This window comes from Vidua macroura, chromosome 2, assembly GCF_024509145.1.
Source record: "Vidua macroura isolate BioBank_ID:100142 chromosome 2, ASM2450914v1, whole genome shotgun sequence".
Classification (NCBI taxonomy): Eukaryota; Metazoa; Chordata; class Aves; order Passeriformes; family Viduidae; genus Vidua; species Vidua macroura.
The window spans coordinates 26,436,168-26,449,874 of record NC_071572.1 but is presented as its reverse complement, the minus strand read 5'-3'; the positions used below and the strand labels follow the sequence as shown (position 1 = coordinate 26,449,874).

General features: G+C 41.2%; 1 protein-coding gene across 1 annotated transcript in view; it reads left to right on the top strand.

Moving 5' to 3' along the window:
* Nucleotides 1–12,591, top strand: part of GAS6 (growth arrest specific 6) — a 41,181-nt gene extending 28,590 nt beyond the window's left edge. The window contains exons 11-15 of the mRNA XM_053971711.1: nucleotides 3,733–3,897; nucleotides 5,422–5,590; nucleotides 7,451–7,623; nucleotides 8,409–8,634; nucleotides 12,011–12,591. Coding sequence (XP_053827686.1) covers nucleotides 3,733–3,897; nucleotides 5,422–5,590; nucleotides 7,451–7,623; nucleotides 8,409–8,634; nucleotides 12,011–12,162 — 885 coding nt within the window. The 3' untranslated portion in view covers nucleotides 12,163–12,591. The remainder of the gene's footprint in view (nucleotides 1–3,732; nucleotides 3,898–5,421; nucleotides 5,591–7,450; nucleotides 7,624–8,408; nucleotides 8,635–12,010) is intronic.
* The last annotated feature ends 1,116 nt before the right edge of the window (nucleotides 12,592–13,707 follow it).

Sequence of the window (13,707 nt, the reverse complement as noted above, 5' to 3'; positions counted from 1 at the left end):
CCCAGGTATCATCCTACCAAGAAATTGCCTGGCTGAGTGGCTGCAGCAATGCACCCTGCACATTTTCTGAGGAGTTGTGTAAATCCCCCAGAAATCCTTCCTCAAGGCTTTTTGGGACAGTAAAGACCAAGCTGTGGGTGCTGTGTGGGGCAGATAGGCAGGACCCACACCTATGGGGTGGAGGCAGAGGTGTCCCTGCAGCCAGGACATCACCCTATGTGTGGGCTGAGCAGGGCTGGGCAGCTGCCAGAGGCATAGATAGCATGACACGAGTGGAGGACAGAGCATCATGCAGTGCTGCCACAGGAATGGACCTGGAGCAGGTCAATGGCCATAATTCTGGTGACTGTCTCCCAAAGTGAAACAGTGCAGTGCTGATACTGCCCCAAAGCAGAAGGATTTACCCACAGATGAACAGCAGCAGGAGGAAGGAGCCTTTAGTCTCTTGTCTTCCTATTTTACACCTTTGAGACCTGAAACCTTGCCTGGTTTGCTGGGGGGCTGTTGATTTCTCCTTTCTCGGCTGTATTTTCTTATCTCTTGCTTTCACCCTAGAGATACTCGGCTCTCTTCTCCTTGACATCTAGTGTCACACACCTCTAAATACTATTTAATCTATATGGCTGAGTGATACAACTGTAAACATGTTCCTACATTTTATCCCCTCCCGCATTTTTCCATTTTTCTCTCTTTGGCATGGTTTTTAATTTAGGAAATCCTGTTTAAGGGTTTCTTTTTACTGTCTCCTATTATAAAATATGTAGCCACACATTTCATTTTGAGCATGGACTTGTGTGTACTTTGCAGCTTCACTTCCTCTGAAACACAGCCTCAACAATCTTCAGATGTCACAGTCCAGGCTCAAGTGCAGTTGTGAGCTTTAGTCTGGATTTCAGTATGCACAGAATCAAGCCCTTAGTTTCAGTTAGATCTTAACCAGAGGACTTTGGGTATTGGAACGAACTTCATATGGATTGTGAGAAAATAGCAATTTTACAATTTAAGTTTCTGCAGATGGAAAAACAGTGAGTATTTAAAAGCAAAAGATATGAAAAAGCACCGGCAATGTTCTCATCTCTTGAGCAAAGTTGCATACTTTCACTGAAATACGATGCTATTTTCAAAACTTCAGGCCAGTATTTCTACCTAGGTATTTTCTCTGGTGTTAATGCTTCCTAAAATATTTTGAAATGAGCATTGAACCAGCATTGAAAACGCAAACAAGCAACCTCAGGAAAGACTTTTAATGTGGCTATTTGTGTGTAATCCAGCTGGATGAAGTGGCACGTATGAAATTATGATAGTAAAGAATGCACTCGCCTTCTGTTTGTTTTGCATTTCTAAAAACAGTCCTCATTTTGTCTTATTTTCAGTGTTCAGTTTAGTCCTGCTCTGAGGACACAGTCTGGTTAGCAAAAATAATAATTTACCTGCACTGTTAAATGTCAGGGCTGAAAGTTAAGCAATCACAAGATTGGTATTTGGTTTGAACCCTGCAGCTGACTGTAGGTCTGTCCCTTTTCAGTGCTGTCCACCTGCTTTTCAGCAAACAGTGGACAGGCTGGCTATGTGCTATGAGCTATCCAGGACATGAATCCAAAACACAAAGCTGACTGCCCTTATGCCTAAGCATATGGGAACTCTTAGCTATGAGAACTGTCCTCCTGAATGTCCCTAAGCCATAGTGGCAGGCAGCAAGTAGCTTCTCCTTGCCACAGGAGTAGGGAATTGAGCAGGATGCTAACTACTGAAATGCTTCCTCTTTTAGTTTATATGTGATGTTGGTGCACCAGCAATTAAGCTTTGACTATAAGAAGCAGGAGCTTAAGCAGCCAGAGGGCATTGTAAAATAGGCAGAATGTAATTTCCTAAACTAGAATCCATTGAGAATTCTCGCAGGGATTAACATCTTCTCTTATGGAAGTTTCCATTGATTTGTGTTTGCTTGTATTAAAGGTCAGATGCAGCTAAGAACTCAGAATTTTTTTTTTATTATTTTTATGTTATTACTTGCTATACAATCTAATAAAATTTTAGAGGGCCCTGAATTCTGGTGGCCCTGTAAGTAGCAGTATTTCTTCACAGTATGGGCACTGCTGCAGCCAGCTTTTCCCGATTCCCATTTGCTCTGTATCTGCCCAGTGTCTGTGCCAGGAGCAGGGAAATGGTCTGTGCCACCTCTGTGTGGCACTCCACAGCCCGGAGCATTAGGGCAGCGGTGACCATGACAGGCAGAGGTGTCTGTGTGAGGACAGCCTGTGTAGCTCAGCCAGCTGGGCTGAGACTGCCATGACCTATGGGCTTATGTTCCCCCACACTGCATGGGCTTCACAGCCATCCAATACTCAAAAAAAGCCTGTTTGCCACTGGCCTGTGTGTCTCCATGAAATACAGTCTGGAGATGTAGGTGCTACTTCAAACAAGCAAGCTGCAGACAAATAAATCCATGTCCAGTAGGATGTGGCACAGAGCAAGACGCCAGGTGGAAACAGTGTTGTAGCAATATAAACCAGATTGTATTCATGAGAGAAGAAAAAAGGTTCATGAGAAGAAGAAAGCCTGTGAATAATCTTTTCTACTATCAAATTCACTTAATCTTCATTACTGAAGACTGCAATCCAAAGGGAGTGCCCAGGTACGAACCTGCTCAACCCTGTCCTCCTTCATGTTACAGCCACAGAGCAAGAACTCAGAATGGCTGATAAGAGCAATTTTGGGACTGCTAGTCAAAACACAGAGAGAAAGATGCTCAGGACCTGACCTGCTAGCAGGGAGAGGGAAGGACATGTCTAAACATCCTCTGAAATAGATAATTGGCTCTGTACAGCAGCTCACTGATAGAAGCAGCATCTGGGTGTCCCAGGGAACAGAGCTGTACAGATGAAGAGTGAGTAGGTGGAGTATCTGTCATAGAGTGGGTAGAAGATTATGAAATAGTGGAGGTGTGTTCCTTTCTTCTTTACAGAAGGATTGGGACTGTCTTCTGCTACAGCCACAGAACACCCCACTGGTAGCAGGACCCATGTACCAAGGCAGCAGAATCTTGGCTGCTGGTCAGTCTGGTGCATCAGCTTTGGGCTTCACCTTCTCTCCTTCCATAGAAGCTCTGTGCAGCCTGGTCATAATCAAAATGATGATTTTTTTTTTTTTTTTTTAATTTCAGTGATAATAGCTTTTCAGAGACATGGAGAATGCTTTTTTGAAAGAAAAGTTATTGCCTATTACACATTTATATTGCCCTCTCAAAAATTCTATTCTGTGTTGTGCTTTTTGCAGAGGTTGATATTAAAAGACTGGGTCTGAGAGGCTTCTGTGTTATCTTATACTGATCCAACAAAAGACATCTTGTTTGTCCTTTCACAAGAAAAGACATCTTGTTTGTCCTTTCACATGCAGTTGCAATAGGAAGTTTCTCTTTGATAACTCATTACTGCATTTATATTTTGCATAAAGCAACCTACAAAAGTAATGTATTTAATCCATTCACATTTTTCTGTAGCTGTTTTGAAGTTAGATGGACTGTCTTCACCATAAAGGTTAATCACAGACTGCTTTCTAGAGTAGATTTACATATAAAGGTGGAATGTAACTTAAAAGGTGAACAAAGAGGTTTGGGGACTGAAAATATTTCCTTATCTTGGGGATTTCACTGGGGTCTGTCCTGTAGCTGAGATTGCAGATACTAAGTTCTATTCATACTTAATAACTCAATTTGGAATTTTACTTTTTCAGATCTCTGTTGAGGAACTTGAACGAAATTTGATTATAAAGGTCAACAGGGATGCAGTTATGAAAATAGCTGTCTCAGGAAACCTGTTTACACTAGACAAGGGAGTGTATCAGCTGAATTTGACAGTAGGAGGCATTCCTTTCAAAACAAAGGACCTTATTCTACCGGTAAGTATAGCATGATAACTTGTGTTCCTTTGCGTGCCTGAAGGGCTTGATTTCATCTTCTCTCAGGGTAATGTAGGTCCTTCCTGAGAGCTGTTCAACCTGCCCTGAAACAGGTGGAATTATCACCTTCTGGATACAGCTTTCTGTCCATTGACTATAGCAGGAGCCTAAGCCAGTAGCAAACTTGAGTCTCCAGATTTTTTGATTGGTAAGTTTGGGTGAGATGTATCCCACCTGCAGAGTTAGGGCACAGCTAAACTGGAGCACATGACAAAATTCACAGTGGTGATGCTGGCTTGGAGAGCAGGAGTGGCCTGGGGGAGGGGTCAGTGGGCACGCTGCTGTGTGAGGGTGCCACTGTGCCAACTAAGACTGGAACCAACGTCAGGGGCACTCTTTGTGCTGTGACCAAAGTTTGTTCTTCACATGTTACAAATCACAATTTGCTGCATGTGTTTGCTGTGTCAGTATAGTGAGACCCAAGGAAAAACAGGAGCTTACTTTTCTTTATTTCCTCCCAATTGAAGTAGATACAGCATATGAATAAAAGTTAAGGCAGTCCTTGGGTAAGATTGGACGATTGCTGTGTTTCTGGAATAGGTGCTGCTCAGGCTGGTTTGAATGTCTACCACAAGCAGAGTTGGCACCTTGAAATCCAAATTTGCATCTCTTTATTCCTGAATGAGGTGACAAGCTTGTGGCTCTGTGACTGGGAGTGCAGCAGCTGAGCCTCACAGCTTCTATGCCTCACAAGAAGTCATTCAAGGCCACTGCTTGTCAGAAACAGTAAGCCCAAGGTGTAGTCAGAACCTAGGACTGAGAGCCAGAAACTCCTCAGGTTTTTATCCTGGCTCAGACACTTAATTCTGTCTCTCCTTTACTTAATTGGGGTAGTGGTGCTGATTTAGAGGCTTTGCAAGGAGCCTTCTCTTTACAGACTGACTCACATTTTAATGCTGACATTAGGTACAGGATAGCCTAACTAGAAGCTGGAAGGAATAAGGTGTGTACAGAGTGATGTGCTGGGCTTGTGGTGCAGGCACCCCTCCTTGAGCCAGAACCCAAAAACTTATACTGTGATCAGCTCCAATATCTGGCTGTTTGAAATTACAAAAAAGATTGGGATTTTCAGCCTTAAGTTAGTCTCCAGCATTTGCAATGCTAAATGAATTATGGAGCTTTGGCTACAGAGCTGTAGAAATAAGTTTAGAAATAAGTATTAATGATGGGCAACACATAGAGGAGCTTACAGAATCAATACAGCCAAATCAGCACTTGCACTAGCTAGTGCTCTTCTGGCCTATGGAGACGAGCTGAGCTCAGGGAAGTTTCCTGGGGAAATACTGACCACTCACTTGCTTGGGTTTGCAGGATTAGGGTTGCTGCCTATTGGTTTGCATGTACATAACATGTCAAATTTATTTCTACTCTTTAGTGTCATAATATAACTCAGTATTCCTTTGCACATAATTCCTCTTCACTGAACAATTGTTTGAGGCATAAGACACTGCTTTATCTTCCCAGATAAACCCTCGGCTGGATGGTTGCATGCGGGCATGGAACTGGCTGAATGGGGAGGACACATCCATCCAAGAGACCATAAAGATGAATGAAAAGATGCAGTGCTTTGCTGTAGCAGGACGAGGGTCTTTCTATCCTGGCCGAGGTTTTGCTGTGTTTAATCTTACTTACAGTAAGTAGGCTGGGATTTTTTATTTCTGACCTGTTGTTCTGCCATTAACCATACCTGGTTAATAAACAGTGTAAAACTCTGGTGTATGCCAGACTCACTGTTGATTGATGCAGAAAAGATTAAACTTGTGGTTCTTAGTGAAGGAAGGCCTATAAATCATAGTTTGAGCCAGTGCAAATATGCCCAGCAGGGATTAGGTTATTTCTGTGTAGCTCCAGTAATACATTTCACACCCAGACTGGCTCCAGCTCATCCTCAGCCTTAGAGGCTTTACATCTCTCTGACAGCAGCTTAGGTGTTTCCATTCCTTACCACTGTTTTCTGCTCAACAGGGAGACCTGCTAGCCATACTGCTGTATCCTGAGGTTATAATAGAAAGAAAAATTAATATTGTCTATTGTCTTGGATTCACTTTTAATCATGGGGTGTCATTACTTAGACTTGGGACTATGAACTAAGCATATCTCTGATAGAAGCCAATGAAATTGGCACAGAGTAATGCATATAATAAATAGATATTAATAATAATATTAATAAATAGATAATAATATTAACTATAAATAAATAATAATATTGATAAATAGATATAATAAACAGAGTAATACAAATAATATTTTATTATTTATGTATATGTATAATTATTGTTATACAAATAATAAAAAACAGGTTTCAAATCAAACTTGTCCGTACTAATGTAGCACTCAGAAAGGCACCTTTTATTGTTCTATATTATTGTGCTTGCTTATCTGTGTAATCAACTATCAGTATTTCTGAACCCACACAAATGCTAACCATCTATTTCAGTGTAGTGTGTAAGTCCTGCTCTGCAGGAGCCACCTGTTCAGCGTTATGTGGATTTTTCTGCTGTGCCATGGTAAATTAGGGAGTACCAGGTGTCTGTCGTATTACTTAGTACATGGATTCAAAAGTTGCAAAATAAAGACAAGGCAGCATCTAAAGTGCAGGATAAGACAGCCAAGATAAGGCTTCAGCACTTACTTTTTTTTTCCAAACAGTTATTGGGTTTTTTTTGTTTTTTTTTTTTTTTTTTTGTTTGGTTGGGTTTTTTTTTGGTGGTTTTTTTGGGGTTTTTTTTGGTGGTTTTTTTTTGGGGTTTTTTGGTTTTTTTTTTTTTTTTTTTTTTTGTTTGTTTGTTTTTTTGCTTTGCAGTGTTAAGCTTTATAAAGAATGGATTATTGTATTTCAAGATGTGGTGAGCTAGCAAAGTTAATAGTCCTGTGAAGGGAGGTTGCAGGAGCAGGTTGAGATCTTTTTTTGCAGCCTGCATTACCTTTTAAATTATTAGGGCACTAAGGGAGTAAGAAGATACCAGGAAGTTTAATTCAGGGTTCAACGGGTGAAATAAAACATGACACACTTCTGAGAGATCAGTGATCAGGAAGAGTTTGAGTAGGTGATGAGTGTAGTATGCTTTTACAATTTTTGAGTTTAATACAAGCTTTAATAGAAATGTTTCCTGTGTGTCAAATTTCAACTCAGATTTCTCAATGATCTTTGGACACACTGGTAAAAAAAATTGGTTTTTGATTGACCTATCTTGCAGCAGTTCTTTGAATGTGTCAGATTGGCAGCCATGGGAATTTGACTAAGTCTTTGTGGTAAAAAGCTTTATGTTATCCTTTGACATTCTGAAAAGCAGCAGAATGCATAAGGTAGCAAGGGGAAACTGATGCCATTTTCTTGTCCAATTTTATGTTCAGGTGCTTTGGAATGATTTTTTTTTTAATTTAAAAAATGTGGCAGTCCCTCCAGAAGTTCATCTGCCTATGCTCTTCTCTAGGGAGAAATTGAACAGCTTACCCATTTGACACATTGTCCAATGAATTTCTTTTTCTGCAGTGCAACCTTCTTCTGGAAATGAAACCAAGACAAATTGGGAAATTGAAGTAAATGCTGTAATTCAACCAGCAACAGATACTGGTGTGCTGTTTGCCCTAGTTATGGAAGAAGCATCTGTCCCTTTATCCCTATCTCTGATTGATTATCACTCCACAAAGAAACTGAAGCAACAGGTACAAACAAGTATTTTTGTAGAGAAGTTTCCTTGCTGTTTCCTGGTAACTGGAGGTCAATTTCAGAAACAGTTGCCAGGTCTGCTGCCTGCCTCATTATTTGTCCCACCTGTTCAGAGCATGGTCTGAAACAACAGTGCTTGCCTGAAGTTCTGCCTCTTACAGCTGTGTGTCAGATGCTAATAGGGAGCTCTTTGCAAATGTGGTCTAGATAAAAGATAAAACTGTTCTCTTGAATGCAGGCATATTTTATTTTCTGGCACAGAAACTGTTTAGTGCCATAAACCAGGGATTTCCATCCTTGCTTATCAGTAACTGGCCCAAAGGAGCCAAGAGACAGGCTTTAGGTGTGGGAAAGCTACTGGGAAAAGCCAGTTATGGTGGAGTGTTGAAGCTACTATTTAATGGCATTCATAACAAAGGGCTAAATTCTGGCATTCCACAAGGGTAAACCATTTCACTAAATGCCATGAGCCAATTTTCATTTATAGTACAGCAGCTCCAGTTTGTCCCCAGTGCAATATAATGGCTTCTGCAAGACTCACTAAGAACTCTCCCTGAGAAAACATGGTTTCAAGAATTAGTCCCACTGGTTCATTGTTTTTGCATCTATGCAAATGAGCTCAGAACACAATCAGCAATAGTAATAAGCCAAATTCTCTGAAGGCTCTGCAAAATATTTGTAATAAACGGCACATTGGGCTTATCCTGGTTCTGGCTAAGTGTAGCTAGGTATTTTTCTGCTCATTGCCTGTTTTTCTTTCTTTCTTTCCCATGCTGTTCAGTTTATCATCGTGGCCCTGGAGAACACAGTTGTGTCCAGACTGGCAATAAATCTCTGTGATAAAAAGGAGCACTCTGTAGACGTCCTCCTCAAGAAAGATCACTTATCCCTGAGGGTAGATGGGGTAGCAGGAGAGAGTGAACTAAGCATCTCTGAGTTGGAGGATAGTCTGTCCATCTTGGAGAGCTCTTTGCAGTCAACGAAGACATATGTGGGAGGATTGCCAGGTGAGCCTCCAGTTTTGTACCATGGACCACAGACTTCCAACTTGCTTTGCTGAGCTGGGAGTCAGGAAAACTGTTTCTGTTCAAGCTGTGGGAGTCCTTCTCTGATTCTGCTTGAGCAGGCTTTGTCTGCAATGAATCTGGGGTTGCACTTTCCTTGAATGATTGTGTCCTTCTGAGGGCAGCTGGAGGCAAAAATAGAAAAAGGAGGTTTTGCTTGTTCAGCAATAGGAATGATTTAATCTGAAGGATTGCTGTAAACTGGGTTATTATCTTAAACCTGGTAAAATCCATAGGAGCTGGACTGCAGTGCTTCATTAATGTAATGAACCTGTGGGAGCATTCCTTGAGGGGAGTACTAGGACATCAAGGTGTTTTGCCTGAAACTGGAGAAGCCCAGCGTGGTGATCCTCCCTGGCTGATGCTCTCTTTAAACTGATCACAGCACGACACAGTTAACTGACTGCCTCCCAGCAGAGCTCATGTAGGGCACAACCAAGGGGTTAACACCGTGTATAGTTTCTCTGGTTTTTCAGCAACAACAGGGCTTCTTCTGGGAGGTCAGTTTGCTCCTCTCTTCTGAACCTGTAAGATCAAACTTTGATCTGAATCATGAATTTTGGCCAAGTTTGGGAGTTTGCTTCTTGTTCTGCCTGAACAAGTTTATCAGTGCCTTCTGCTGAGGAGTGCTATTAAAGGAACACTTATGTCTCTGATGCACAGGATGCCAACAGCTAAGCAGAATCTTGCCCTTACTTGCCCAAGCATGGGAGAGGTACAAATGTTGGCCTCTCGTTGGTGCTGAAGCAGTCAGGCTGGAACAGGGTGGCTGAGGTGCCACATGGTGCACATAGGACACATGATGAGGCTGTCCCCACCATGAGCAAGAGTTTACAGAGGATTTATGCTGATGAGACAAATGGCTCCCAGTCACACCTGAAAGGGGGAGGCCACATATTCTGGAACATTCACACAGTGGCAGGAACAAGGATGAAATCCCAAACGTGGCATTTTCTATTCTCAGATTGAATTATCTAAGCTGGCCATTGCACAGGCTAGAGAGGTTGCCTGCTTTCTTTTAAGCTGCTCTCAGATGCACAGTGGAGACTTCCACAGCTCAGAAAATCATCCCATTCTGTCACTGTCCCAGGTTCTCTGTGGTTGCTTAGACTATCTGTGCTGGGTGCAGCACTGGTTTTAATTTGCCAGAGCTAAGGGTGAGATACCATGGCTGTGGCAGCTCAGACTCAGCTGGCTGCTGTAGGTTCAGCTACTATCCCCCTTTGATCTGTTGTGCTTAGCAACAGGAATTTCTGCCAGCACTCTGCTTTTGCCATTGAGAGGAACCCAGTGCTTGCATGAGAAACCCTGTCACTTGCCAAATAAATAAACATTTCAGCACTTCAGTTGGATTAATCACTCTGGGTTAAGTAACAATACCAAATGGTCAGATCTAAGTGAGTTTGGCTCATTCAGATTTTGAAAACATTACGTAGTTTTTAGTTTTTCCATGCTTCCATACCCTGTGGAAAAAACAGTATAGTGGTCAAACTCCACGTCTTTATTCTATTTGCCACAAATAAAGAAAGACTTCTGGATCCAAATATGTATTAAGTCTGATCCTAAGCACGGCTAATGTTGCAGATGTGAAAGAAATACTACTTAGAGTTTCAACAGATAAGAGGGAACATGTAGATGTTAATTACATTTTCTATAGGCTTTTCAATTCTGGTAAATCCTAAATTATGTAATTTATGTAATGCATATGTTATTTTTCAGAAAATATGCATTCCACCAGGTGAAGGAACCTTTAAACTGGGCTTCCAAATCTTTACATGACCACATTTTGGACAGATCCATTTCTAGTCATAACAGAAAATGAAATATTTCACATAATTTGCAACTACAACACTATGAAAAAAACCTAATTTCTTTTTAATCTCTTACATACCCATCTGAAAGCCCACACTGTCTTTTAGTCAGCCCTGTGGCACATGTAACAGCAATCTGCTTGACTCCTTAGATGAGTCTTCAAGTTGTTAAGTCACAACTTCAACTCCTTCTGACTCAAAATTTAGTTTACATTCATGTAAGGTATTACAACAGAGATGCTGCATTCCTTTAGCAGACTTTGCAGATAAACTTTGCTAAATGGGAAGGAATGGGAAATAGATAACATCACTAAATAAAGCAACTACCGAGAAATGGTAGGGAGCTCTCCCCCAGGAAGCTGAAGAGATTTATAGTATTTCTTTGTGGCTTACAGATCTCCTACAAATGTTCTCTCTCCCACTCAGTCCTAGATTCTGTCTGAGCCATGTCTGATCACATCAGTCCTGCATATCTCCAGGCAGAACACTTTAAATTTCATTTAATCTTGGGTCAACAGGACAACCTATTGTTCAAGTTGTCCTTGCTTCGATGTAAAGATAAGTGATTTATTTAGCTACCTGAATCACTGTGAAGTTAAATATTCTTTGAGACGTTCATTATTTTCCATTGCACAACCAGTTTGATTGGGTCAGCTTTGGGTTGTAAATAAAATAAAGACCTTTGGGGAAAGGTAGAGGACAGAGCTCATGTAGATTTTCTTGTTGTTATGTTACTGTGTTGGCTTTTTGTTTGTTTATGGTCAGTGTGTATTACAGAAGTTAGTAGTAAGATTGACTAACTTCCTCTAGTCTATTGGATTGTACTTAGTGTTTTCTTCCTTGCCATCTGTTTTCTGCCTTTGGTAAACTGATTAAAAGAAAATCACCAGTGGGTCTCCACAGTAAAAATTAGTCTAATTAGTCTGAACAATTCAACTGATGCATTCCAGCACCTTGCTGATGAAGGCCAGCAACCTTCCTGTGCTCATACACAGCAAAATTGTGGTAAAGATGAGTCCAGCAAGTGGTAGAGGCAGCATATGGGAAGTCCTTTTCTGTCATAAAGTTCTTCCTATGATCTTTTGGAAGCTATTTTGAAGAGAAAGGGTCTAACATCTCCACCAATAACAAAGCAGAGAGTTTGGAGATGGAGGGGGGGAAACCATGGGGATGTGTGAACACATTGTGCCACTGCAGTGAAGAAGCCTTGCTGCTGTGCAGCACAAGGTTCCATGGTTTCATCTGGTCTGGAGGCCTTGCAGAGACACAGAGCAGCTGAGGAAGGGTTCAGCCTGGGAGAAGGGCTTTTGTGCACCAGAACAGATGGTGTTTTCCTCACGTCTGGGATTGTGCTCTTGCCTTCTGGCAAGGGGGCAGGGGGAGGTAGAAACACCCGCATGGAAGGAGGTGAGCTTGAATTCATTGAAGCAATAGCCATCTGAGCCTAGGCAGGGCAGGTATTTATTTAAAGGCAGCTGTCAGAAATATTTATCTCCCCTTTCCAACAGACGTTCCTGTCACTTCCACTCCGGTCACCGCGTCCTACCACGGCTGCATGACCCTCAAACTGAGCAACACGGCACTGGACTTAGATGAGGCTCTCTACAAGCACAGTGACATCACCTCACATTCCTGTCCTCCAGTCCAGGAGGGTCAGTAGGTACCACTGCAATGCGAAAGTTTTATACTCAGAAACTTTCAGTGCTTTTCTTTTTTTAAAAGATATAAATTATTCAGATCTACCGCACTGCGTGTATAGTTTCTCTTAAACACTGAAGTTATGTAGAAGCTACTGATCCTTATGTCAGATTAATTATTGAAATACTCTTTGCTTTGAGGTTTAAAGGTTGTAATATATTTGTAAATAGTTCAGAAGACTAATATTAAATACATCAAAAGTACAGAATGTACTGAAAGTGAATACTATCTTTAGACTGTAAGAGACAGTTTAATCTGTAATGTGGGAAACCTGGTAATATATGAGTGTGTACTGGAAGAAAAATAATAATTCTGTATTATTTTTTATTACCAAACACTGCTTCTGATTTGCAAAATATGAGAGAATAAAATATTTACATACAATTTTTAATTTACCTGTACTGAGGTTATTCTATATTCTGATATTTGGAGACAGTGACGCAGACTATGCCTGATGTGGAGGTTACACTGGGAGAGGGTGGAGGGAAGGGCTGCCCTTTTTTTTTTTTTTGGAGGTTGAGGGTTGGGGGTTTATATGCTTTCATCAGTATTTCATATCTTCTTAGCTGCAGAGCAAATGGTGGCTGCTATTCTTACTGCTAGAGCTTCTCTTCTTCTCTTTCTGGGTACCACAGAAAAAAGACTCAGAAAAAAGTTGTGACCTTTAGAAAAACTCTTGGTCAACAGAAAATGGAAAATGAAGTTGGGTCAGCAGGAAATATTTAAAAGAAAAGACTCAATAAGTTGAAAGCCGTACAGTTTTTATGTCAATAGCTGCTGGAGTAAATGATGAGGTGTTGAGAACTGGGGAATATTATCTGGTGATGACATATTTTTGCTGCTGCATTTTTATGTTGGCTCATTCACTGTGAGCCTAGTGGGAGCAGAGAGGCTTGAGCTGTGAGAGTTAGCCAGGCTGAACTGCATGAGGTGAGAATACCCCTGGGGGTTTATGCAGGAAAAGTTTTAGAGCCATAAAGTGTGTTCAACTTTTCAGCTATCCTTCTTTGCCTAGCCTGTCTTGAGTCACTTAAATCTTGTTTTATTTGGTTTTTGTCTTGAATCAAATTAATAAACTGAGTAATATTGGTATATGCTGTGGTGCAAAATCCAAATACTGAATGGGTAAGGTTACATGATCCTTCAGAGGATTAGCATGAAAAAGGTCTAATTCTACAAGGTCTTTTATAAATTATTCTTGGTCAGTCATGTTATGTTTTCCCTAAGCAGATAAGGAGATGACGCATTAGTCTAATAATCCTCATGTGTGGCAACATCTGTGACCAAACTGTGAAGATAAACACTCCCAGAGGAAAAGAGTAAAGAAGGGGAAGACTATTCCAAGCCTATTTTCTGGCAAGGCTCTCTGTTTTATTTAGCAGAGGAGAGGAAGGTACTCTGTTAGCCATTAGACAAGGCATCAAAGCATTTTATCATGAGCAAATCAATCAGCAGCAATGCAGCAGGGCAGAAAAGAACAGAACTTTATCACTTTCAACCAAGGACC